The sequence below is a fragment of the Elgaria multicarinata genome, chromosome 8, assembly GCF_023053635.1.
Source record: "Elgaria multicarinata webbii isolate HBS135686 ecotype San Diego chromosome 8, rElgMul1.1.pri, whole genome shotgun sequence".
Lineage (NCBI taxonomy): Eukaryota > Metazoa > Chordata > Lepidosauria > Squamata > Anguidae > Elgaria > Elgaria multicarinata.
Window position 1 is genome coordinate 49434191 of NC_086178.1, and position 25157 is coordinate 49459347.

At 43.0% G+C, this 25157-nt stretch overlaps 1 protein-coding gene across 2 annotated transcripts in view; it reads left to right on the forward strand.

Annotated features, from left to right (window-relative positions):
* EPHB1 (EPH receptor B1) overlaps positions 1–25157 on the forward strand; it is a 384580-nt gene that overhangs the window by 351541 nt on the left and 7882 nt on the right. For both annotated transcript variants that reach the window (XM_063132314.1, XM_063132315.1), the window contains 2 exons: positions 204–359; positions 2054–3281. In XM_063132314.1, coding sequence (XP_062988384.1) covers positions 204–359; positions 2054–2162 — 265 coding nt within the window. In that variant the 3' untranslated portion in view covers positions 2163–3281. The remainder of the gene's footprint in view (positions 1–203; positions 360–2053; positions 3282–25157) is intronic.

A 25157-nucleotide genomic window follows, 5' to 3' on the forward strand; every position in this document is an offset into this window, starting at 1 on the left:
GGTTAGGAATGGTTCACATAATTCACTAAGTCATGGTTCACATGACATGTTAAGCCACCGTGGCTTAGTGTGTTGTCTGAACAGGATCAGTGAGAAGAGACTGAAAAGAGCTCAGCAACTTCACTGATGCTTCTCTGTTTTTCTAACCATAGTTAACAGCAAGAGCTTCTCCTGCCTGACCCATTGCTTGTCTCATGTTCTAGGCCTTCTCAGCCACTGTTGGACCGCTCCATCCCAGACTTCACTGCCTTTACCTCAGTAGAAGATTGGCTCAGTGCCATCAAAATGAACCAGTACAGAGACAGTTTTCTGACCGCTGGATTCACATCCCTTCAATTAGTTGCACAAATGACATCAGAGTAAGTGGCACCCTTTCATTCTCAGTTCAGAGTTCTACGGAAGAAGATGGCATCAGACCTTTCTTTTAAGGTTTTACGTGGACTGTAGTTCACAGTAGAACGTCATACCTGGGAACATGTTGATTTTTCCCAAAGAGGCAAGAACGTTTTTGTTTTGTATGGCCTTTGAAAATTAACTGATTTCTTTTCTGGCTTTTAGATGGACTCTGTTGCTGCGCTGACCTTATTTACTTGTTTTTATTGTTGTTTGGTTGATTTAGATTATATTGTTTTATGGATGTTCTATTATTTATTGGGGGGGTTAGTTTGTGAAACACTTCTGAAATGTATATGAAGAAATGATTTATAAAGATTTTTAATAAATAGACACACAAAAGGAAAGTAGTTATAACGTGTAAGGCAAACTTGCCATTTCTACACCTGCCTTTCCCCCCCGGGATCATCCCTGTGCATCGAAATTACAGATGGGATCCTGGGAGCAGGCAGGGACGATCCCTCAATTTTCCTGGGAGAATCCTTAAGTGTAGAAAGGGCCACTGTCTCCACTCTGCCTCTGCTTCTTTTGACAGACCCATTTGCTCCCAGAAGTTCCGTGTGACCACATGTTCCTTGCACCCACCATCACTCCATCATGTTCATGCAGGCTCTTTAACCAGCACCCTTTCATTCCTATATTTACCTCCTTAGCTGCCACTGTCCCATTCGCTCTCTTCCTAGAGATCAATATATACTGAATCCGTATAGTATGGGATGTCTCCCATAGTCCCCCTTATGCAGACACTACAGCAGCTCCACAATCTTGAATGTAGAAGCCTATCAATGAGCATGAGGTCAATCTGTCAGTTTATTAGTCAGGGATTCTCTCCCGATGTTCCTACTCAGAAGATCCTCTCTTGCAGCCATAGGGTAATTTAACTTTTTAAGATACCTAGGAAGTTAGCATCTTATATAAGAATACAGTAGTATAGGGCTTATTACTTGAGATCTACTAGATTAATTTTGTGCATTTTTGTTTTAAACTGCTCCTTAAGCAGTGTAAACGTGCGGAAATGTTGAAATGTTGATAACAATTAATTTCCTGCATGCCAAACAGGCAGGGCAGACCCTCTGCCAGCAGGATGATGGATAGCTCAGCTCAGCCAATTAGTGTGGTGTGAAGGTGGGCCCCAGGAACAGCTGTGTGGTTAGACTGTCACTGCCAGCGAGGGGGGGGTTCACAGGCAGCCAATTGGGGTGTACGAGGGAGGGGAGGGGAGGGGCCGTGCCACATGCAAATTTTGGAGGGGGGATTCAGTGTGCATGAGCCACATTTGTATTATCCATGAGCCCCTCTGTGATGAGGGGACTGAAAGGCCAAAAACCAGAAAAGGAGCAGGACTACTAGCACCCTTGGCGACATGGGCTTTACATTAGTCTTCAAGGAAGGAAAACAGATACCCTAATCCTTTTGTACTCAAGCATCCATTTGTTGTGGGTATGAAGAAAATATTAATTTTGAATCATGCACATACCCAGCCACCTTCATGCCACATCTTTTATCAATACCAATTGCTCATCTTGGGTCACCGGCGACAGTTTCTGCTACTTCATTTTGAGTGTCTCAGCTCCATGTATCATGTCCAAATACCCAAAGGAGACATTTGGGACAAGGGCATCTGCTGCACGAGCATGATCTTGTCTCTTGTCTTTTGCAGAGACCTTCTAAGAATAGGGGTCACCTTAGCCGGACACCAGAAGAAGATCCTGAACAGTGTCCAGTCTATGAGAGTGCAGATGAACCAGTCACCAACTTCGATGGCATGACGCTTTGTGTCTTCTGACAACAATGGGAAAAGAGAGGGGAGGACAGAGGAGGGTTGGATGTGGGAGGGGAGGGTCGGCTGACAAGACAGTGAGGCGCTTGCAAAGGTTGGAGTATTGTCTGAAGACTTTTTATAAGCTGCAGACAAAGAGTACACGGGACTTCCGTTTCTCGCCAACAGAAGCACACTTACTGATGCCATGGGAAACAGCTTATAAATAAGTATAAATATGTACAAATCATATATTTAAAAAACAGTGAAGACCAATGTGTGTTGGGAGAAAAAGAGACTTAAATCCCACCACCAGTGAGCAGTAGTCAAGGGCCCATTAGGGAGGAGAGAGATACAACCCAGAGCAACCATCTTCAGCAGTCACATTCCTTTCCTTCTCTTCTTTAGTTCTCCTCCCAGAGACCCACCCATTTCCCCTCTTTTGCTCATCAACCGTGGGGAACTTTCTTCCAACAGTATCTACAGCTACCTACTAGAATATCACGAAATTGTTCCATCAATTACCAAAGGACTTCACTGACCACTGCATGGGGGATCCAGACCAATCCAGTTAATGTCTTCATATTGAAGAAGAGATGTACCTTCAATAGAAAACCTTGTTTTTTTCTTTTGCTTGCATTTTTTTGCAAAAAGGGAAAAAATCCTCATGGATAAAAAGAAAGAAAGAAAAGGTGTTCCTGCGAGTGTCTGCGTGTGCGTCTGTATGTTGTCAACTTAACTGTGGAGTCACTCATGGCTTGTCCATAGCAGAAAAACAACAAAGTGGAACTGGTGGATGATAAATCCATCACCTTCAGGGAAATTGGGGGTTCAGTGGGGGATAGAAGTGATATGCTTTGCTTTCGGTCTAGATCAACTGTGCATGGAATGTGGAATAGGAAATGAAACAAGAAAGCAAACAAAGTCATAGGAGGAAGGATGCAGAAGAGTGGACTATGGAACAAGGGTTTTGTGTAGAACTATTACAGGATGCACAACTGTAGAGACAACAGAATGCTTTGTCCGCCAGCATCCAGGGACCAGCAGAAGATGGCTCAGGAATCTTTAATTCCATTGTATGGACCTTAGGATTTTGACATATATTGGTTTTGGTTTCGTGGCATCAGAGGTAGGTTCCTGCATTTCTTCTGCCCATTCATCTATCCATCCATCTCTTCTTATGTGTTTAGCAGTCTGTCTACTATTCAGCCCTTCTTTTCCTGTATTTGATTTTACTGTTCATTTAGGGTGCAATCCTATGCATGTTTAAACAGAAGACAGCCTACAACTCCAAGCATGTCCCAGCCAGCCACGCTGGCTGGAGCATGTTGGGAATTGTGGGCCTTTTTTTTTTGGTCTAAACAGGCATAGGATTGCACCCTTAAATACCAGTGTCATTACTCATTTAAATTAGACAAGTTAAATTAGCACCTCTCTTTTTACATCAGAGTGTTTTAAAGAAAGAACAGTGGTACCCTCCCTTAATGGAGTTTGTGAAGAGTTTATGCAAATGAATTGTTCCCCCAGCGAGGCTTTTACCTAAGCTGTATGTGTTGTAATTGTATACTGCCATTATCTAAGGGGCATAACCAGCTGTCAGCTTCCACTTCATACTGGCAGCGTAAAGTACAGGGGCAATGGTCCATTCTTCCAAACTAGACCTAGAAATGGAGCTCACTTTCAGAATCAGTCAAGATTTAGCAGGACATTTGGATTGATCCCTGCCTTAAAACAAGAGCGCCTAAAACTTAAAGCATCTCCAATCAATGCCTGTCAAAACAAAACACCTTCAAAGGGCAATGACTCCACTACTAGACAACTTGCCTAAGTGGGCAGATTATCCATACAGTCAGTGTGTTGACTCATACCTTTGCAGGATGCGCCTGAGTTATAAATAAAAGTTGTAATCCCATGATAGAATATGACACAGATACATCATTTGATAGTGCCATCCACACTAGATTTCTTTTCTCTTAAAGGAGCTGAGGAGGGTTGGGTTTTTTTTACCCATCTTCCTTGCCACAACCCTAACTCTAATCCAGGAGAGCAGTGTGTGTGTGTGTGTGTGTGTGTGTGTGTGTTTGTGTGTGTGCCCCCCCATGTACGTATGCATGTACCTACTTCAGCATATTACTCACCAGTTGATATAGGAGAAATGTGTGCAAAATCAACATATATTGGAATGGGATATCCTTTTGTACAGATAGACAAAGCTCCCAAAAGAAGCATTTGACAGCTGACCATGTTTAGACTCAGGTTGTAAGTAGGGGTTGGCGAACTCCCCCGCTCCTTTTTTGTGTGCTGCTTGCTGGACTCCTGCCACTTGCCTGACCCTGTTGGTTGTGTGGGACAAGCTGCCAGAGGTCCATGGGCACCAGGTGAGAGTTTGCATTTTCCTGCTTTTTCGTGAGCCGCCATTTGCACAAAGTTGTGGGTGTAGCTAGTTAAGGAAATCACGATTTGTGCAAAATCGCAGCTGTAAGCAGTGCAATTTGCACGAATTTGATGGCGTAAATGGTCTAACAGTTTGGTCCTTCTAGTTTAGTACTTTCAATTTGGACTGGTAGCATGCTCTGAAGTCTTATGCAGAGGTCTTATTCAGCCTTGGGACCTTTTCTACCACTGAACTGTGTTTCCTCCTCACAGGAATGACCCTGCGGAAGGGAGGGGGCAGTGTTACCTTCCCTGATGGTATGCTGCTTGGTTCACTTGCTTGAGTCATCTGAACCTATTTGTTTGGCAGACACCTCACTCTGTAGTCCTAGAACTCTGACTGGTCAGGAACAGTTTGTGTTAATCTGCAAAAAACTAATGAATGGATTATTGTAAACTGTGGAAGGGGGTTGTTCTCGGTGACCTTTCTTATCAGTGCTGCTATACTCTGAAAATGTGTGGCATTGGTGGAAACTGGTGGCTCTGATGTCAGTGGAGCAGTGAGTCCCCACTAGAGCAGAACATCTTGGATATCTCCTTTAGAATTCTGACTGGTTGTAAATGAAACCCGGAGCAGTTTCACCACCCCCTGACATTAGAGCCACCAACCTCCACTGTGTGGCATAAAGAGGAGGAGTGTTGTGTGCACAGAAAGCAAAAGAGTAAAGAGTGATGGGACACCAGACAGTTCTGGGAAACTGCCACAAGAAAGGGCATACTAGAAGTCTTCTTTTATATCACTTGCATTAGAAATAGATGCTAAAAAGATGCAAAAGAATGATGATTTACCTTGCAGATCCTCCTTGGACTGTCCGAGAAAAAAGTCCCTTGTTTAACAACACAAGGGAGTGTTCTGAGCCCTGTCTGATAGGCAGTCATGAATCCCTTTTGGAGTATTAAGCACAAAAATCTGTATTCAAGTATGTTGTTAAACCAAATACAACATGCATAGAAAAGGTGTATTCTGAATATTAATCCTTCGTAGCGTGCCATTGATATTCACACAAGGTGGGTTGGAGGAGCTTTTGTGCTCATTTCATATGACTTTTGCTCTTATTAGGATAAATCCAAAGGTATGAAAGCATGACAGCGATGACTCCTGGCTATAAATGCAGTTTTCTACCTGTCTGACAACACTGCTGCTCATTTAACCGAGTATGTAATATTTGCCTGTAGCTCTGCAGGCTTACTTGGTATCACTGGTGAAATTTATTAGCCTTGTACAGATAACCAAACAACCACCCAAGAGCCTATTTTCAGCAGCTCGTGGTGGTGACAGGAAAATGTCTGCCGGTTTCGGCTTCTAGCCCATGGGCTGGGCTGTAGCTCAGTTGTATAGTACATGCTTTGCATGGGGAAGGTCCCAGGTTCGATCCCAAGGTAGGGCTGGAAAAACCCCTTCCTAAAATCCTGGAGAGCAGCTGCCAGTCAGCATTGGCAATACTGAGCTAAATGGACCAAGAGTCTGACTCAGTATAAATTGGCTTCTGATGTTCCTAATGTAAGCCAATTGTATGGACTTGCCACCAAATGCAGGATCCAGCTTTCAATATAATTTCGAAAGGATAATTTTCCTACCATTTCCCAATGTAGGTAGGGATTTCGCAGATGCCCTACTGGGTAGGGGAGTCTGGCAGACACCCCCACTCCTGGACCCTGGGCCCTGCTTGCCAAGCCAAGGGGCCCACACAGCATGGTATCAAGCCCCACATGGTCTAGGATTGCCCCACTGCAGCCCGCTCCTCCCTGCGAACCGACATTTTTATGGAAGATTAGGGTTCTGACTTTTTCATATATTTATATTGTGCAAAATGGATTTCATATATTTATATTGTGCTTAAAAGGGCAATTTCCAAAATAGTAGAGGTGTTGTGGGCCACACTATCCCTCTAATATTGCAGAAATTGCTTTTTTACGGTTGCCATTTTGTGCAACATAAATATATGAAAAGAGCCCCGATCTTCTGTAAAATGCCAATTCACGTCTAGGAGCAATCAAAGACTTGGCAATCCCAGACCACTTGCCAAGCCCTCCAGGTGCTTGTGAGTGAGGGCCAGTGGGTAGAGAGAGTGGCAGCAACAGTTCATTGGGCGTCTGGCAAAAAAGGACTGAGGTTCATCCATCCATCCCTAAATGTGGGTTAAAAGGCAAGTTTAGCATATAAGTGCTGGTGGTTTACAAAACAGAATGTAGCGGAGAAAAAAGAGAGTCACTTGAATATAAATACAATTTTTCTGATCTATTTGTGCACTGCTTTGTAGCATTTCTTTAGGTGGTATGCCAAATATTTAGATTATTTGATTTTCAGCAGTTCATGGGGGAAATGAAAATGAAAGAGGCTGGGGAGGGACGGAATGTCGAAGAATCTTCTCATTGGGGAAGGCAGGGGTTCCATATACCTCTTAAAGTGTAAGAGGCAGCCAAGGAGTCTTTTTATTTTCTACATCAAAATAATTTCGAAATAATTTCCTCTGTGATGTCATTGTGTAGGCTGTCTGTCAGCTGAATACTTTGGATGTGTTGGCATGTGGGTATATATTATGGGAAACAAGCATCTTTAGGAATAGGCAACTTAGAGGGCCAACTTGACTTGGGAATATACGTTGCTTTAAAGTTTACCACATCAAATATATAGTGATCATTATAGAAGAAGAAAGAAATACTATAGATTCTCTGCATATTTATACTTCATTTTAAATCCCAACCTGCTGTGTAACTTTCTAGGAAATGGGAGCTCTTGGGTGCTCACACTATTCCTACATACCCTGAGCAGGTATGCTATATTTGTTACGTCTAGGAAGGAAACATTTTCATGTAGTAGCATCATGGAACCTTTTTCTGCTTGTGGGTGGAGCAAAGATACTTGAATCTATTGGTTAGCTAGAAGTTACACCCCCTTTATTTACTCTAGAGTCAGCACTTGTGCTATTGCTTTAATGGATCACTATTTAGCAATATATATTGGAGGCATGAAGGACCAATCCAGATTAGGACTACAGGAGAGGGGAAAAGGTTAAAAGCACCCTATCCCCCAATCTAGGGGCCTGATCTGGATCATGAATCCTTTGCTTACTCAAAAGTACCTATCGATCATCTATTTATAATTATTATCTTAAATTATTATAATTGTATAAAATATAAATTATATAAGTACAGATAATTATATAGCTAATACAAGTATATTACTAATAAAATTATTATCTGAAATTATTTCTAGAGTTAAAAAGCATATCTGCTAACTACAATTTTAAAGTAACGTGTGCTTTGGATCTAAGATGTTTTTGCCTCTTGGACGTTAGCCTAATTCACAGATCTTGTACTTCTTTCATGCCTAAAAGTTCTTGTGCATGTTCATGACTTTTCTAGGCCACTACCCAATCTCAGATGAAGTTTGGGACCAAGCTGCTGCAGCCTAGTCGTATTTATTTACTTTAAGTATTTTTGTGCCACCCTTTGATCATATGTCTAGGACATACTTAATCCCTGGTATCATTGACAGGGACGGGAAAATGGGTAATGTTTGAGATCACCAGGATTCTCCGAATATCATCTCACTGTTTGTTTTGTGCCCAATTCCCATTTGTGTTTATGCAAATTGGATACTTGCAGAAATCGTGCAGCGATCGAATGGGAGTATTGTGCAGGTTTCTCTAAAACTGTACAAATTTCCCTCAAATTTGCACAAATCTCTGAATTTGTGCAACTTTCCTCCATAAGCTAAAGCGGGGTGGGTTCTGTCCATGGAGGAAATTAGGAAATTTGCACAAATTGAACTGGGAATTTGGAATGAGACTAATTTGAGTATTGCTTGACAACTTGTGGATATGTTTGGTGGGCACATGCAAACCAATTCAGATCTTCTAACAGGCCATGCACACATGTTTCGGGGGGGGGGGGAATCTTTATACATCCCTAATCATTGATCATTGTTATCCACCACTGTGGAGATCTGATCACTGTTCTCCATTGGTAGTCCTCAGACTTGCTATGGTCACTTGCTCTGTCTTGCCTTTCTTGTTTCTACTATGCCATTCCTCTCCCTGGTTTCCACAGTCAACCCTGCTAATTTCCCTGGGTGGATCTGGGTGGATCTTTCTCCGCTTGCTGTTTATCAATTCATCTATTTGTTGGTCTTACCTTTCTCTCTATTGCCTTTAACTGGATCTGTCTTGTTCTGCCTTGTTCTCACTCATGTCTTTAAATCTATGAAATGGTTTCCAATTGTCAGCTTCATTTCTACATTTCTATGGCAACAGCAAATTCCCATCCTACTCCTCTCTCCCTAGCCCCCACCCCCCACCCAACCTTGTCCATCCCTCCTCCCATGTAGTGGATATGCTGTGAGAATACTGACAAGCTGTAACACCAGGTAATTTATCTCTGAAAACAGACAGCCATGGCAAAAGATGAAGAGAAAGAGGGGCAGTGAGTTTTGGGGGGGAGGGAGGGAGGGAGGGGGCCACAAGGGGGTTGCACTGTGGAGATGGGGGCAGAAGGAAGGTCATGGCTCAAAGGTTTGCTAGGGCTGGGACTTCTGCACAAGTAGGGATAAAATCTGCTCTGAGAGGCTAAGAAAGGTGCGAAAACACCCCTTATAGATACGGACAGATGGTGCTGTGTTTGTTAAATGGTTGCTTGCAATTCCACTGAGCACTGCAAAGCCATCATCGCAGCTCAGGAAGGAGTACTAGGGACGGACCTGGCAGGCTCGGTGCATTGTGACACATAGTGTGGTGCACCGGGGGCATGGTCTGGAATGTGCTAAATGCTGCTGGAGGCTGGAGCACCTGATCCCCTTACCATTTGGCGACCAGCGCACACCTGAGTTGCAGGGTTTCTCCCTCCTTCAGAGCCCCCTGGCCAACGTGTCGGCTACTCTGCTGTTTCCTCTTTCGCCGTATTTATCTTTCTCCACGGCAAATCCAGACGGGGCCAAGCGATGGAAGGGTTACGAAGTGGGCCGGGGGGCTTTGTGCTAACAGTAATTCAAATGGGATGACAGAGTGCATTGCTGGTAGCCAAGGGAAGTCAATCGCTTTCATATCGGAGATAATAAATGCTGCAGTAACTGAGAGAGGAGTCCATATGCATGGCATTATTGTGCGCCTCTTTATAAATAAAGGAAATATATTTTATGCTCTTTAATGACCTTCAAATTAACAGCTCTTTGAAAGCACTTATGTATATTTAATTTGAAATGGTGCTGAAAGCCTGAGTGGTGATCGCAGCGAAAGCAGCAGGCAGCCAGTTTTTAAATAAGAGTAAACTCGAGCCATTATTTCTCAGCCTGTCAGCTTTCCCTGGATTTAATGTACCAATTCTTAAAAGAGAAAACCTTTTCTTTCCTCTTTTGTGCTTTAAAGCTCTCCGGGATCCTTCTTTGTAGGCAACAGCAGCAGCCTTGGACCGTATTTAATTGTTTCCCCCTTTTCTTTTTCGTCTTCTTTTGCTTTGTATCACATCTCTAACAGCTTTTACTGGTGGGTCACTCTGAGGTGTACAAAGGATTAGGCTCCCAATGACCCGCATAGCTTGTGCTCATTTATGATTACTGCTGCATCACCTTGGGATTATTTCCTGCCACAGGTTGTGAAACTAGGTTGGTGCATGACAACATAGGGGTTTTTGTATCATTTTGTCCTCGCTGAGGGGAGGGGATCCAGAGACTCGGGCATGCAAGAGCGTGGATTTCTGATCTGTGAATGGAGATACTCTGAACACATTTAGACATTTCTCATTGTTCCTGTAGAACATTGCTTGTTGAAGGTAAAACCAGGACACCCCCACATGCATGAGACTTTGAATGATGACAAGAGAACTCCAGCAAAAATAATAGGGTAACTTGTGAATGTAAATAGGGAGAGTGCATAGTGCTGTGCTGAATCCTGCCCCCATTTTGGGTGACTTTTTGTCTCCCTGCAAAAGAGACATTGTTTTTTCTGCTTCTTTTGCAAGGAGGAGGAGAATTTTGGAGAATTTTCTCCTTGGGGAAGGGGACAGCATTTCCACATACGTTTTAAAGTGTAGCCGATTGCTGAGAGGCCTTCTTTCTATTTTTATTTTTAAAACAACAACAATGCTCCTAGCACTTGGAAGAGCCCGGCAGTTCTTAGTGAATGCCTATTGGAGACCATGTGACCTCACCCTCTCCAAAGCATTCAGGAAGAACTCCTGGGCTCTTGCAAGTGCTGGATGTGTGTTGTTGTTGTTGTTTTAAAAAATAAAAAATAAAAAAGAGAAGACACCTTAAAACTGCCTACTCTTGAAAAGGTAAGTGAAAAACCCTGTTCCCTCCCACAAGAGAAAATTCTCTCAAATTCTCAGCTTTCCCAGCCTCTTTTGACAGAGTTTTCATTTTTTTCCCCACCTACTACAAAATGCCAAAAATTGAATAATTGGAAATTTTGGCACAGCACTGCTACCTTCTGTGAAGACACGTTTTCTTAACAGGTATACCCATGGGGTGAGAAATTGTGTGTGTGTGTGTGTGTGTGTGTGTAACTCTTCTCCCAGCACTGATATTTTCAAATGTTGTAAACATCCAGACATTTCATCATAGCAGCAAACCCCAAGACCACTGCAGTGCTTCTGTGGCCCCCATGAAGTCAGATCCTGATTTGTGTCAAAATCAGCAGGAAGCAAAGGAAATACATTTCTGCAGGGGATAATCCCAACCTTTGCAGGAGGTGTCTCTTCCTTCCTCATGGCATGGTTTCCATCAAACATCTGGGTTGAAATAAAGTAGTTGAATTTTGGGAGGAGCTTCGTCCTGGTGTAAGTGGCTTTTCCTTTATGTTAAATATAAACCTGAAGCCAAAAGTTGTTTGAGCTTCAGATCTCCGCACTTCGTGATTGTCTATCCATCTCTGCTTTCTGCCCTTAGTGACTCCCTTCTCATCATCTCATTTCCCATCTCCTTCCAAATCCTTATCAGATCCTTAGCATTGAAATGGACCTTGCAGGGTATCTAGTCCAACTGCCTGTTCAATCCAGTTTAGGGGATGCTGAAAGTTATGCAAATGTATTTGTAGGAAAATATGCATGTTTCTTCTGAGACATATGCCATGCTGGAAACTATACATGGGTAAAGGTTTAATGAAATGGGGGACAATACGCTAACATGTTACGTACAAACATAAATGACCTAAATTGTTGTTAACCCTGTTACAGAATTATTTGTGTATTTTTCTAGAAACGGTGTGTGTATGTGTGGGGGATCAGATCTGTCCATGAAAGGACGCTGGAATGAACAACACTGTACAATCAATGAAATCCACAAGTTTCTCATAATCCCATTTCCCCTAATCTGGACATCCCTAGTCCCTCCTCTGCTTAAATACCTCCAATGAAGGAAAGTTCGCCACCTCCCAAGGCAGTGTTTTAAACTGCTGAACAGTTCTTACAAGTATGATGTTTCTCATAGTGTTTAGCCAAAATCTCCTTCCCTGCAGTTTCTACCTGAGATGAGAGACCTATTCCCCCTCCATCTGACTAGCTGGTTTCTCTTCTCTGAACAGGTGTGACTCACCTGACCAGGAGAGAAAATGGCAGCTGTATGGACAGATCCCTATCAGCAACAGATGTGTAAATCGCACCTGAATGTTCTGGGCCTTAAGAAGAAATTTATTGGGGTTGTGGTCTTTGAAATGCTCTTCAAGCCATATAACATGAAATGGTACTACACAATATATATTTATTGCTCAAACAACATTAAAGAATGCCCAGAGACCTTCAGCTATCAGACAGTATAGAAATAAATAAATAAATAAAATCTTTGTAGTGATAAAACCAGCAAAACAGTATTTCTTACTAAAACTAAAGTTCTATTCTTCTCAAGAAAACGTGTCTTCTCAACCAACAAAGCAGTCATTCAGATTTTATAGTAACTTATTTGGCAAGCATGGTTTGCAGAGCTTTGGTAATCATATTTGTCTTATTTTCCCAGGATCTCTCTACTAACCAGATCAAACCCTTGCTTTTTATAATTCCGGAGTTGATGGCCTCATCTGAAATTTTGGACTTGGTCATACTACTACTATTAGAGGGCTGCTTCTCAGTGAAGCCAGGTTTACCATTTATTTCAGAAGCACTTTAATGAAGGTATCCCTCTTAAGCCGAACAGCTTTTTGCTTCAAATAATTAATCAACCGCTTATGGCAAGGTGGTTTTTTTGGTTTTTTCCCCCAGTTTGAAGAACACATTTTTGTGCTTAAAGCTAGCTTATAACATACACAGCTAATCACTCTGTTACTAATTGCTTACAGTTAACATACACAGATTATTATGAGTAGCACTCCTATGGAATACAGTGAATTCTTATCAACAATACATGTCGACACAGCCATTGGTTCTTGTCCTGTTCTTGGGAGAAACCGAGAACATGTCCACTCCATCATCTGACTGAAAGTGCTTCAATTATTTGAAGACTGCAAACATTTCATTTCATTTATTATATTTCTATACCACACCATAGCTGAAGCTCTCTGGGTGGTTCACAAATGTTAAAGATTAAAATACATTATAGAAAGTATGAAAACAATTTACATAAGAAATAGAAACAGAGAGCATCTCTCCCCCGACCTTACTCTTCTCTAGAGAAATGGAGGTGTTGCTGGCATCCTTCGGGCCCTAAAAGGGCTGGGATTTTTTGTGACAGACATCTCTAAATGGAGATTGACCACTCTTGGAGATGGAAGCACTCAAGAGCAGTTCTCTGGGACTCGCAGCATTAGCTGTGATGGCTGATGCTTCCTTTCCATTTCTTCATAGCTATTAATTATATATCAAGACTGTGTTCCAAGAGATCTCAAGAATGAAAAAAGTAACCTTGGAAGTGCTGCACCTATATCCCCATGGCATGGGAAAGGGAGAACAAAGCAATGGTTACATTCCCAATACTTTCCTTAAGAGCAAAGTTCAGCAAAGGAGTAGGTCTAGAGAGTTAGTGTGTTTAAATCCCATCAGAAGTCTTGCTTTTATTTTTGTAATTGCAAATAGTTCTTCTTGCAGGATCATGAGAACATTGCCTGCTGCAACAGACAGATGCACAGCCTTTTTCCTGTTGTCAGAAGGTATAATCCAGCAGACTTCCCTCCATTTGTAGGAACAATGTTTGCAATACAATGAGTTGGCAGAGAAACTGGAGGCTGTAGCTGATTCTGATGCTGCAGGAGTTTTCCAGCTGGCAGGGATGGGGAACACAGAGCATCATTTATGCATTATGGTTTTGGGCGAATTACTGTGATTACTGCTGCTGATTTGCAACTGCAAGCTACGCATTTGCAATTTGAGAATGCAAGGTAGATTTCCCCCTTTGATCTGTAAATGTTCCTAATAAGTTTTAACCACAATGTGTTCAACTTGGAAAGTTGTCAAGTCTTTGGGTTTCGTTTTTAGAATTCATTTTCAAACTGTAGCAAATGAATCTTAATGTGAACCGGCTCCCCGCTCTGGGCCTATCTGTGTGTTTCGGTAGCAGGCAAATCAATTTGTAAAATGTAAAAGGCTTTGCTTTTCTGATCAGAGGTTAACTCTTGACTCGTGCACTTCCACTTGGCATTTTGCATCTGGTTCCCCTTTAAAGCTTTGAGTGAGCAAAAAGAAGAAGATCTACATAAACGTTATTAATTTGCATGTCATAATCTGATTTGGGGACTCTCTTTCATAAGATCTTGCCAAGTTGGAAATTTTCCAGTAATGGGCTGGCAGTCTTTCAAATTATTTTTAAAAGAAGCTGAAATTCAACAGAAGACTCCCTGGGCTTTGTAAGAGAAAATGGGTTGTAAGAAATGTCCAAAAATAGTTTTGATGGTGTTTTTTTTTAAAAAAAAGAGTAGTTCCTGTCCCTACTCCATGTCGTAATTAAATGCTGCTTGTACCCAACAGGAGAAAACAAGCCCTCTGCTAGGAGGCAAAGGATCAAACATAAGAAAGAGGAGAAAGAGATTCCCCAAACCAATGATAAATGATTAAGGAATCACAGCACTCAAGGTCTTGTCACCACTTCAGTTTTCTTAGGTCTTTTTCTTTCATTCCACATCCCTGACATTTGATGGAGCTAGATCTGAACCTTGGGGCCACCATCCAGGGCCCTGCAGTCTAGAGGGGCCCAAATGACCACCTAGAGAATGGCAGGTGATGAAGGAATTGAGGCAGCAGAAGCAAGCTCCATGTTATTCCTGTAGCTATGATAGTGCTGTTATGGAAGGGCAGTATCCTATACTGCCCACATGCTAGTGAGATGCATTGCTCGCGCAATAGGAAGTGAGTGTTTCCTGAAGGAGCTGGAAAGAGAAGAAATGCAGAAGGGAACTCTGCTGACCTGTCCCAGTCTGGAAATAACTATTTCCACTTGTTTCTGTGATTGCCTTTGGAAGCTCTAGTTCCTGTTGCACTTGGGTTGAGACTCATGAGTGGCAACCAAACTAGTGGAGGTGCAGTGGCAGTGTAGGGTTGTGAGTTTAAAATGCAAAACTCCATATGCAGAGTATTCTTTACAATAAGGGTTGGCAGGCAGTTTTGTTGTTCTAACATATCAGGAACATAGAAGGAGTTGAAAAGCCTGGAATGGCAGTGGGGATGGGGAGAAGAGAAATGTTAATTGTCTAATAGGCCTGGCTGACTAAAGTCTTCACCCCCCAGATCATTAAGCCCAGGATCTAATATCACCCAGGAGTAACACTGTTGCCTGTGTTATACCTCATACACCCCCTCCTCTTTAGCTTGGATTTGTTTCAAGTTAACATACTTAGAACCTCATTTTAATACACTGAAGAGTTCAAGAAAGCAGTGCAATTTTGAAGGGATCCATTGCCTGTCACTGAGAACTTGGCTATATGTTTCACTCATCATGTGGGAAGAATGCAGATTCCGGCCTTTGCTAGACCTACCTTAAAATCCGGGCGAGAGTTGGGGAGAGCCCGCGATGCAACTATCGTGGGCTTGTCACCCTTGTTTACATGTCTGACGTGACAGGCTAAAGGAAAGACCCATTGCGTCCACCATTTTTTTTAAAAAATTAAAGGGCCGGCTGTGCAGGAGCGCATGAACGACTAAAGGTAAGTTGTTAGTTTTTTAAAAAACAATAGATTTCCTCACTCCCCCCACCCTGCCCCTGATGGGCGCTGCTTCTCCTGGCTATGTGTGAGTAATTGCGCAGAGCTGGGAAAAGCGGCAGAATGGGCTACATGCTCGTGGTCTCGGGCTGAAAGGGGTAGGCTATATCCTGGGGCCAGGAGGGTTGATCCCTCCCTGAGCCCGGGATCCCCTGGTCTAGCAATGGCCTTCGATGGCTGAAAACTCTGAAGGTGCCCTTTAGACAGTTAACCCTTGAGGAAACCATGAAAGTGTTTGCCTTAGCATCAGGCTAAGTGAGGAGATGGCACTGTTGGCCATTAGGTTTCCTTTGTTAGTATCTCACACAGCTAATTTCTCCTGCATCTCAACCATAGGAGAAATTACCTGAAAGAGATAAGGTGGTTCCAGATGGAAGTCTCCTAGTGCTACAAGCAGAAGGCACTGTGCAGCTGCTCCATTTTCTCTTCTTGATGATTTTCTGAGTTAGGGGAAAAGACAGAAGAAGCAGTAAGAAAACAGGAGGGTCATGAATAGAAGAGTTCAACATTTGGACATCCTGCCCTCTGTTAACCTCCGTGAATGAGGCTGGGTGACAGTGTCATAAAAGCTTCATCTGGAAACACCCGTAATGAAAAGTAAAAGCCTGTTGCTCAGCAGTGTCTCCTTCTGCCTCAACATGACATCGAGGGAATCACTTCCAAGCTTTTCTTGAGCACTGATTACCTAGAGGATGACCTTAGAATTCTTCATCATTGCAACATGACTGTTTCTTGTGTTGACTGGAACATGTAACCCAGCTCTGAATCTCACCTTTTGTTGTGAATGTTAAAAATGCATTTGGAAATTAGACAGCATCTCTTTATAATCATAAATACAATTGTCTATATTCCCCCCACCCAATAAAGCCAGATGTGCTGTTTGCAGTGCGTGGGAGAAACCAGATGTTGAATACATAAACATGTTTTTTTCATTTGCATTCCAAATATCAATGTGACAGGTAGAGGTCCAGTGACCAAATTAGTGGCAGAACTACAAAGAGCCACTAAACGTCCCATCTTCAGGCTGTGCTCCTGCATGTTATGCCAAGTCACCTCTTTTATAGCTTTGCAATCTAATTTCCCCCCTTCCTTTAATTCCTATTTCTCTCTTCCACTGGCACACTGTGTCCATAATTTTTACTTCCATTAGAACTATTTCACTCTGGGAGTAATAGCACTGAAGTTAGCCAGGCTATGCCATGAATGGATTTGTCCCTTTCCCTTTCTGATTATCCTCAGGGGTCTCATTAGGCAACCGAACCCTTGTTTTGAAGGTGGGGAGAAAAGATGAAAATGATGGTTAACATCAGTGCAATTCTCCATGCTAATTAGCAATGAGTGGAACTGACAGCATGAAATACAGCCCATGCCAAGAGCTATGTTGCAGAAGGAGGATGCCTGGAGAGTATCTTATCTAAAATGCAAATTGTGCTTTCCAAAGGGTATCAGAGAAATGAGGAATTGGTACAAAACACCCTCACCCCATCCTTAAAGGAATAATAGTATTCTCCAAATTTCATTAAAAGTCATGAACAAACTTCTTAAAAAGGAGCTTCTACAATATAATATTGGTTTTCAATACATTTTCATGCTGATTTCCCTCTGGTGGTGTAAAGGCACTAATTTCATATCAAAAAGGCCAGATATCCCAATGTTTAGCACAGCCTTCCTCCAGCCTGGTGCCCTCCAGATGTGTTGGACTGCAATTCCCATCATTCTCTTTGGTTGTGCTGGCTGAGAATTATGGGAGTCCCAGTCCAACACTTCTGGAAGGCACCCATTTCAGGGAGGCTGGTTTAGTGTTTTGTTTTGTTTCATTACATTTCTATTCCACCCAGTAGCCAAAGATCTGGGTGGTTCAAAACATTATAAAATGTAATATAAAACAGTTAGCATACAAAAATGTGAACAGTTTAAAATAGTTAAAAACAATTAATAGTAAAATTACCAGGATCCAATAATAATAATAAACTATCATTTAAAAAAACCCAGCAGATGCAAGCTTGATGTAAATAAAAGTTCTTACCTGTTGCAAAAAAAGATGATAATGTTGATGCCAGATGGATCTCGCTAGGGAGATTGTTCCAAAGTTGAAGGGCCACCACCGAAAAGCCCTCTGCCTTGTTGCCATCCTTTGCACCTTAGTTGAAGAAGGCGCTCAGGTGTTGATAATAGTGTATGGGTGGGTTCATATCAGGAGAGACACTCCATCAGGTATTGTGATCCTGAGCCATGTAAAACTTTAATAGGTCAAAACCAGCACCTTGAATTGGGCTAGGAAATATACAGGCAGCCAGTCCAAGTAGGCCAGAATTGGTGTAATATGCTCAAACCTTCAGGTTCTGCTATCAATCTGGTTGCTTCATTTTGCAGAAGCTGCAGCTTCTGAACTGTCTTCAAAGGTAGTCCCATGTAGAGAGCATTGCAGCAATCTAACATGCAGGTTACCAGAGCGTAGAGTACTGAAGCCAGATTATCCCTGTCCAAACAGGGATGTAGCTGGGCTGCCAGATATTCCATGCCACTGAGGCCACCTGAGCCTCAAGTGATGATGATGACTCCAGAGAACCTCCTCAAGCTATGAACCTGCTCCTCCAGAGGGAGTAAGACGCCCTACAGAAAAGGATGAGCACCCTCCATCCAGTCAGAAGAACCACCTATTAATAGCATCTCAGTCTTGTCTGGATTGAGTTTCTCAGTCCAGCTCTCACCCATTCATTGTTGCAGCCAGGCACTGATCTAGCACATCCACATTAAAGGAGAGATCAGGTCATCAGCATGCCTTGCTTGGAGTATGCTCCAATATCACCTGTATGCCGATGATACACAATTATATCTTTCATCTCCGGAACTTTCTCCAGATGTTCACGATCGTATCTCGGCATGTCTTTCAGATATCTCAGCCTGGCTGCTTCATCGTCGTTTGAAACTTAACATGGCAAAGACTGAACTGCTAGTTTTTCCTCCTAAACCTTCTCCTCACCTCTCATTCTCCCTTACTGTCAACGATGTCACGCTTACTCCAGTCAAGGAAGCTCGTAGTCTTGGCTTTATATTTGACTCCTCGCTCTCCTTTACTCCTCACATCGAGGCAGTAGCTAAATCCTGTCGTTTCTTCCTGTATAATATTGCCAGGATTCGACCATTTTTGTCTGTCTCTTCTGCCAAGACTCTCGTTCACGCACTGGTTATCTCTCGGTTGGACTACTGCAACCTTCTTCTCTCTGGCCTTCCTTCGTCTCACATCAGTCCGCTGGTCTCTGTCCACCACTCTGCCGCTAAGATCATCTTCTTGGCCCGCCGCTCTGACCATGTCACTCCACTTCTGAAGTCTCTTCATTGGCTTCCAATTCACTTCAGAATCCAATATAAACTTCTCCTACTGACCTTCAAAGCTCTTCACTGCCTAGCTCCTGCCTATCTCTCCTCTCTCATCTCACACTATCGCCCCGCTCGGGCTCTCCGCTCCTCTGATGCCATGCTTCTCGCCTGCCCAAGGACCTCCACTTCCCTTACTCGGCTTCGTCCTTTTTCTTCTGCTGCCCCTTACGCCTGGAACGCTCTTCCAGAACACTTGAGAACTACAAACTCAATCACTGCTTTTAAGACTCAGCTCAAAACTTTTCTTTTCCCTATAGCCTTCAAATATTGAGTTTGTTCTGACTTTACACTGTTGGTTTTGCCCTACCCTGTGCCTGTTTACACTTCCCTGTGCCTGTTTGCATTCTCCTTCCCTCTTTATTGTTTACTACAACTTATTAGATTGTAAGCCTATGCGGCAGGGTCTTGTTATTTACTGTGTTATCTGTACAGCACCATGTACATTGATGGTGCTATATAAATAAATAATAATAATAATAATAATAATAATGTAATTGCAATACAGTAGATTAGTATGATAGTGCGCTCTAATGAACATTTCCCTCCTCTCCCATGTGCTCTGAGTTTGGGAACTGGCTGGCAGCCTTATAGCAAGGCCACCTGCCTGTTCTGCTCCTAAGCTGTGTGTGCAGAAGCATTGACTAGATAGTTCTGTCCTGGCCATTGTCCAATGTTTTGCCATGTTGCAACGCCACTTCTAATGCTCTCCTGCCTGCTCTACCCTTGTTCTCACCTCCATCCTGCTTTTTAGGTTCTCCTCTCTCTACCTTGAGCCCTGCATGTGCAACCAAGGGGTTGACTGAAGTGCCAACATAAGCTATGCTTGTCTGCTGCTGGACTTCCAGCTGAGGGGAAAGGTGTGTGACAGTGATGAGGTGCTGGATGGGAACCTATGAAGAAGAAAATGATAATCCAAATGTCTAGTAACATCTTCCATTGATCTGTTGAGAAGAAATCAGAGGCGTGCAACGCCAAGTTTCCAGAGGTGGTGGGAAGCAAAGGATAAGGGAAAGAGAGTGAGAGCAGATGTACAATCTGTTGCGTTGTCCATAGACTGGATCTACCATTAAGAGGCATAGTTCTGGAAAGCAGAGGTTTACTAAGGAAGGATGATGATGATGATTTATTTATTTATTTCTTACCCGTTTCTCCACTTGGATCGAGGCGGGGAACAACAGTGAATATAAAACACATAAAAGCTGATCAAAGCACCGCCATTTTATTTCCTGAAATAAAAATGCTGACTTAGTTTGAAGGAGGTGAGGGAGGAAAGAAGGAAATATCCAGGTGCACAAGACATTTTTGTGTGTGTGTGTGTTCTTCCATGGGGGCATTTTTTGAACAGCCAGTTTCAATCCTGGAGCATCATCAGATGGTGGGAAAATTGTGTTTCCCTACCATGGCTCCCACACCCTGCTTCTGGCCCACATTATTTTCTCTTTCTTCACTTGGGGAAGAAAGAGGAAGTAAACAACCACATGGCCCATTCAGTAGATGTTTTTATCGCACTGCTTTTCCTGCACATAGTTGGAAATTGCAGCACGTTCCGCTTCCAAAGAAAAAAGAAATCAGATTTAATGGGGTCTTATTTTGCCACAGAAAGAAGACCAGAAGGAGTGGGAGATGCACGGGAGGTGGATGGCATCATCAAAAAGACCCACATAAGTGGCCAGTAATGAGCATGTGATAAAATGCTCATCTGATGACGCTCCTGGTCTCTTTGTACTTGTTCAAAATTATTTTCAGAATTAAGAATTGGTTGTCCACAAGTACCCCAAGGAAGAATACAATTCAAAATGTGTTGGGCTCAATAATTTTTTATTTTATTTGTGTACCTAGAGGTTTCCTCTCTCCCTTTTCCTGCTGGTGGTCCGTTTCTGTTTTTTATTTTTAAGTTGGCAGGGGCAAGAGATCCCAGTGTTCAGCATTAGTGGAGAGATCAGATCATCCAGTTATCAGCATACCCTGCTTTGGAGTATGATCCAAACACAAATGGAACATAATTGCTACTACATACCTACATCCACCAGTTGCTGTGGAACATGGTCGGGAGGGTGCTTTTGCACCTAATTGGGATGTGGTGTGGGAAGGTTCTCAGCTGGGACCTCAAGGAGTTGGTTCAAACTGAATTTAGCTCCTTCTTCTCACAACACACAAAATCCAATCGGAGTACAAGTGGTGCAGGGGAATCCCCAGCTTATCTCCTGTATCTCTGATCAGAGATAACAAAGAGGTTCCCCTTTGTGTTGCTCACTCTCAGGAGGTGGGGCTTCTGTAGGGCATGGATGGGTTCCTGTGGAGTGTGCTCACCATGCCACAGGTTGTCCTCCCCTGCCTTTTAGGGGGGAAAACAGCTTTAAAATGTTTCACTGGGAGGCTCTACTGTTTCTTTCTTTTGCATGGTCCTGGAACAGCTACTGTAACATCCTGCTAGTCCCTGGAATTGTGTGCCATATGATGAAATCCTATGCAGGTTTACTTAGGTGTAAGTCCCACTATGTTGTGCTGTACTTACTCCCAGGGAAATGTGCATTGAATTGTAGCATTCATATCTTCAACTCAATCAAGAGAGACCTAAGGCCTCAGCTAGACCTATGGGTCTAGTGCAACGGAGGGGTGAGGATCTTGCGATATTGTTATCGCAAGATCTCCCCCTGTGTTTACACATCACGTGCGACAACCTTGGAGGAACAGGATGTCGCGCCCACCATTTTGTTTGTCCTTTTCTTAAAGGAGACTAGCACAGGAGCGCTTATATGCAAACTGTAAGGGTTTTTTTTTATTTAAAACAATTTTCCCCACTCACCCCACCCCACCCCACCCCTGATGGGCGCAGAGCTCCTGAGGAGCTCTGCACCCTGTGTGCAATTCCCAGCTCCTCGCAAGTAACCAAGAGGCGCCAGGACAAACCGCAATGCCACGCCTACATGTTCTGCCTTGGGATCATCCTGAGACCATGGAAAAAGCGGGCTACAACTGTATGGCCATATCCCGAGGAAAGGTAGGTATCATCCCTCCCTGCTCCCAGGATCCCCTGTGGATGCACAGGGATGATCCCGGGGCGATCCCTGGGATATCGCCCCATCTAGCTATGGCCAGAGTCTCTTTAGGTCCCATAGGACCTAAGTACACTACTTTGAAGTTCCATTCATTTCAATGGGACTTAAACACACTAATCCTTTGGGAGGCTGTGTCCCAAACCCAGAGTTGCAATCTGGTAACAAACAATCTTTGACTACTGTGAGGGCAACTCAGCTTGTCCTTCTACCCAAAGATACATCTTCAGAACACCAACATCTCATTTATTTGTGTAATACCAACATTTCTGATAGTGCTAATTAGTTTCCTTAGGTTTCTTGGGTTTACTGAAAACAAACCATAAACCATCATTAGGTCAAAGTGATTCCCGTTACTATGAAACACACTGAAAAGATTCTATGGCTTTTGAGAGCTTTTAAGTCTATTGAGATGGGTGTTTTTTGTTTTTTTTAATGTAGCAGGAATAATTTGCCAACTCCTTTCATCATGTCTGTGGTTGATTACTGTTAATCTACCAGACTCTCTAAACATTAAGGAATCTGAAGCATGAGGAACTCATCACATTTAGAGTGGCTGTTGACCTACTGAAAATTTCTGGAAGGCAATGGGGGGGGATCTGGTTCCTGTACCAAACCTTAAAGTTTCTTCATTCTTTGCTATCTCCCTTAGTAATCCTGCATTATATTGTTGCTTGAGTCTAGCATTCAGCTGCCTCCTATCAGTTTTGAGGACGAGATTGCAGAGATGCCTAGTTTAGTGCATACAGCAGAGATGGCCCTTCACATGTTGGACTGCAACTCCTGTCATCCCACATCATTGGCTATGCTTGTTAGGGATGATGGGAAATGCAATCCAGCAACATCTGAGGGCGCACATGTTCCCTCACCCCAAGCATAGAGATTGCTTGTGATTCATGTAGGGGAGAAAATCAAACCCAAGGTAATAATCAACCCTGATGGGTTGGGCTCTTGATGACTAAGGAAATGTTAATTGGTAGGCTGTGGTGTAAAATTTAAGTTTACCTCCCATAATGTGGCAGAAGAGCTCTTAAGAGCAGGACTCTGCTTTTCAGCCCCACATTTCTTCATAGCCTAGATACTACTTCTCCTCTGCAAGGAGACTTGTGATTTACATCAGAGAAGAACTGGGTGCTTGACCCTGCCCACTGGTTTCCTCCGCCAACTTTCCTTGATCTGGTCTCTCTCCAGAACTGGGGTTCAGATCAGTATTCCCACCATAAACATGGATCTGGAGCATGAGTGTAGGGGATGGGGTTGCACAGGAGAAAACAGTTGGTGGGGGAAAGAGGGTTTCAGGGGAGATGTGGCAGATGAGAAGGGTGTTTGTTCCTTTGGAAGGCCCCAGAAAGTTGAAGTTAGAATCTGAACTAGAAAAGATGGATTCAACTCTCACCTCTCCCATTCACTTATTATCATATCATTTACTATCAGCCTCTCTTCCTTCACTTTTTAAAAAAAATACTTACTGTGATTGTGAGGGGCAAGGATAATAAGTATTGAAAAGTTCATTTACAGGACATTTTTTACAACTATCATAAAGTGTGTGTGTGTGTGTTCTCCTAATAATTAATATTTTCTCCAAATAATTTAAAATATTTTTTAAAAATTGTCTGCAATGTACTTTTCAATCCTTATTGTCCCTGGCCTTCATGGTCTGGAAAATCTATCTATCTATCTACCTATCTATCTATCTATCTATCTATCTATCTATCTATCTCACAGTGTTGGCCTTCACAGTGTGTGTGTGGGGGGAGCGTGGCTTGCAAAGTCTCCTGACATGAATTTAGTAGGTGAGCCTCAAGAAGGCCTTATTTGAGCCATGTGCAATTGGCTGCTGTCAGGGTACATTGAACATATGGAAGGAGAAGTGGGGTCATTGTTGTAGGCCTTGAACTCCACAATGTGATGGGCTGTGTGCACATATGCTGCATGTATGACCTGGAACTCTGAATCTTGCAGGGCATCAGATGGCACAGAAAGAGCCTTTATTTATTCTATTTTATTTACAGTATTTGTATACCTCTTCCTATCCAAAGGTTTTGGAACAGTTAACAAACAGAATAAAATAAAAACAATAAAACACTATTAAAATTACATTTTTAAAAGAAAAAAGTTCAGATAGAAACACAGCCGTTCATTCAGGGAAAGCTTCCTAGAACAACAAAGTTTTCAGGAGGCGCCAGAAGCAATACAATGTTGGCATCTGCCTGAACTCCAAAGGCAGGGAATTCCTTTGGAAGGGGGCCACCACACTGAAGGCTTTTCTCCTGGTGGACACCAATTGGACCATAAGTCCATATGAAACCACTTGTGGAACCACACATGCAGCTTGTATTCATGCATAGGATCCATGCACAAAGCACAATCTATGTGTGGAGAATGGAGGTAAGGCCTGCAGTTCTGCTGCCATTTCCTCCATGTGTTCAGCAGCATATCCTGATCACACCCATCGGCCTAGAACTTGAACAACCTGCTTTTTCATGGGAAGGATTCATGTGGCCATCTAAGCTAACATCAGATCTTTTACTCTCCTGCCGCTTCCTCTATTCCTCTTGGTCTTCTTGCCTGTATTCCTCTTGACTCACTTTCTTCCATGAGGATTGAATTGACTGCCTGCCAAATACCCGCTCAGCATTTCTCGAAATGTTGAATTTTGCTCAGGAACCATTATAGCAAAAGCAGAGGGGAGTCTAGAGTCACACCGAGCGTTATGCTCTATGCTTCCATTTCCTTTGTGTCTGACTTGTGTCTTGATATACTCTTTGCTCTGTATCCCCACTCTTGAGTACTTCTGGAAATTAACAAGCTTTGTCTCATACACACCTGGCAGGGGAGCAGTGTTAACAGTATGTTTTAACTTTTAACTACATGATGGCCTCCCTTCAGAGAGTCAAAGCCCCATTTGAGTTAATTGTGGCTGTCAAATTATCCTCCCTGTTAAGTGTGAAACTGCACTCGGCTGACTATTGGGATTCCTCAGGGAGAAGACATTGTTAAGGCAACTAGCCAGGGAGTCTC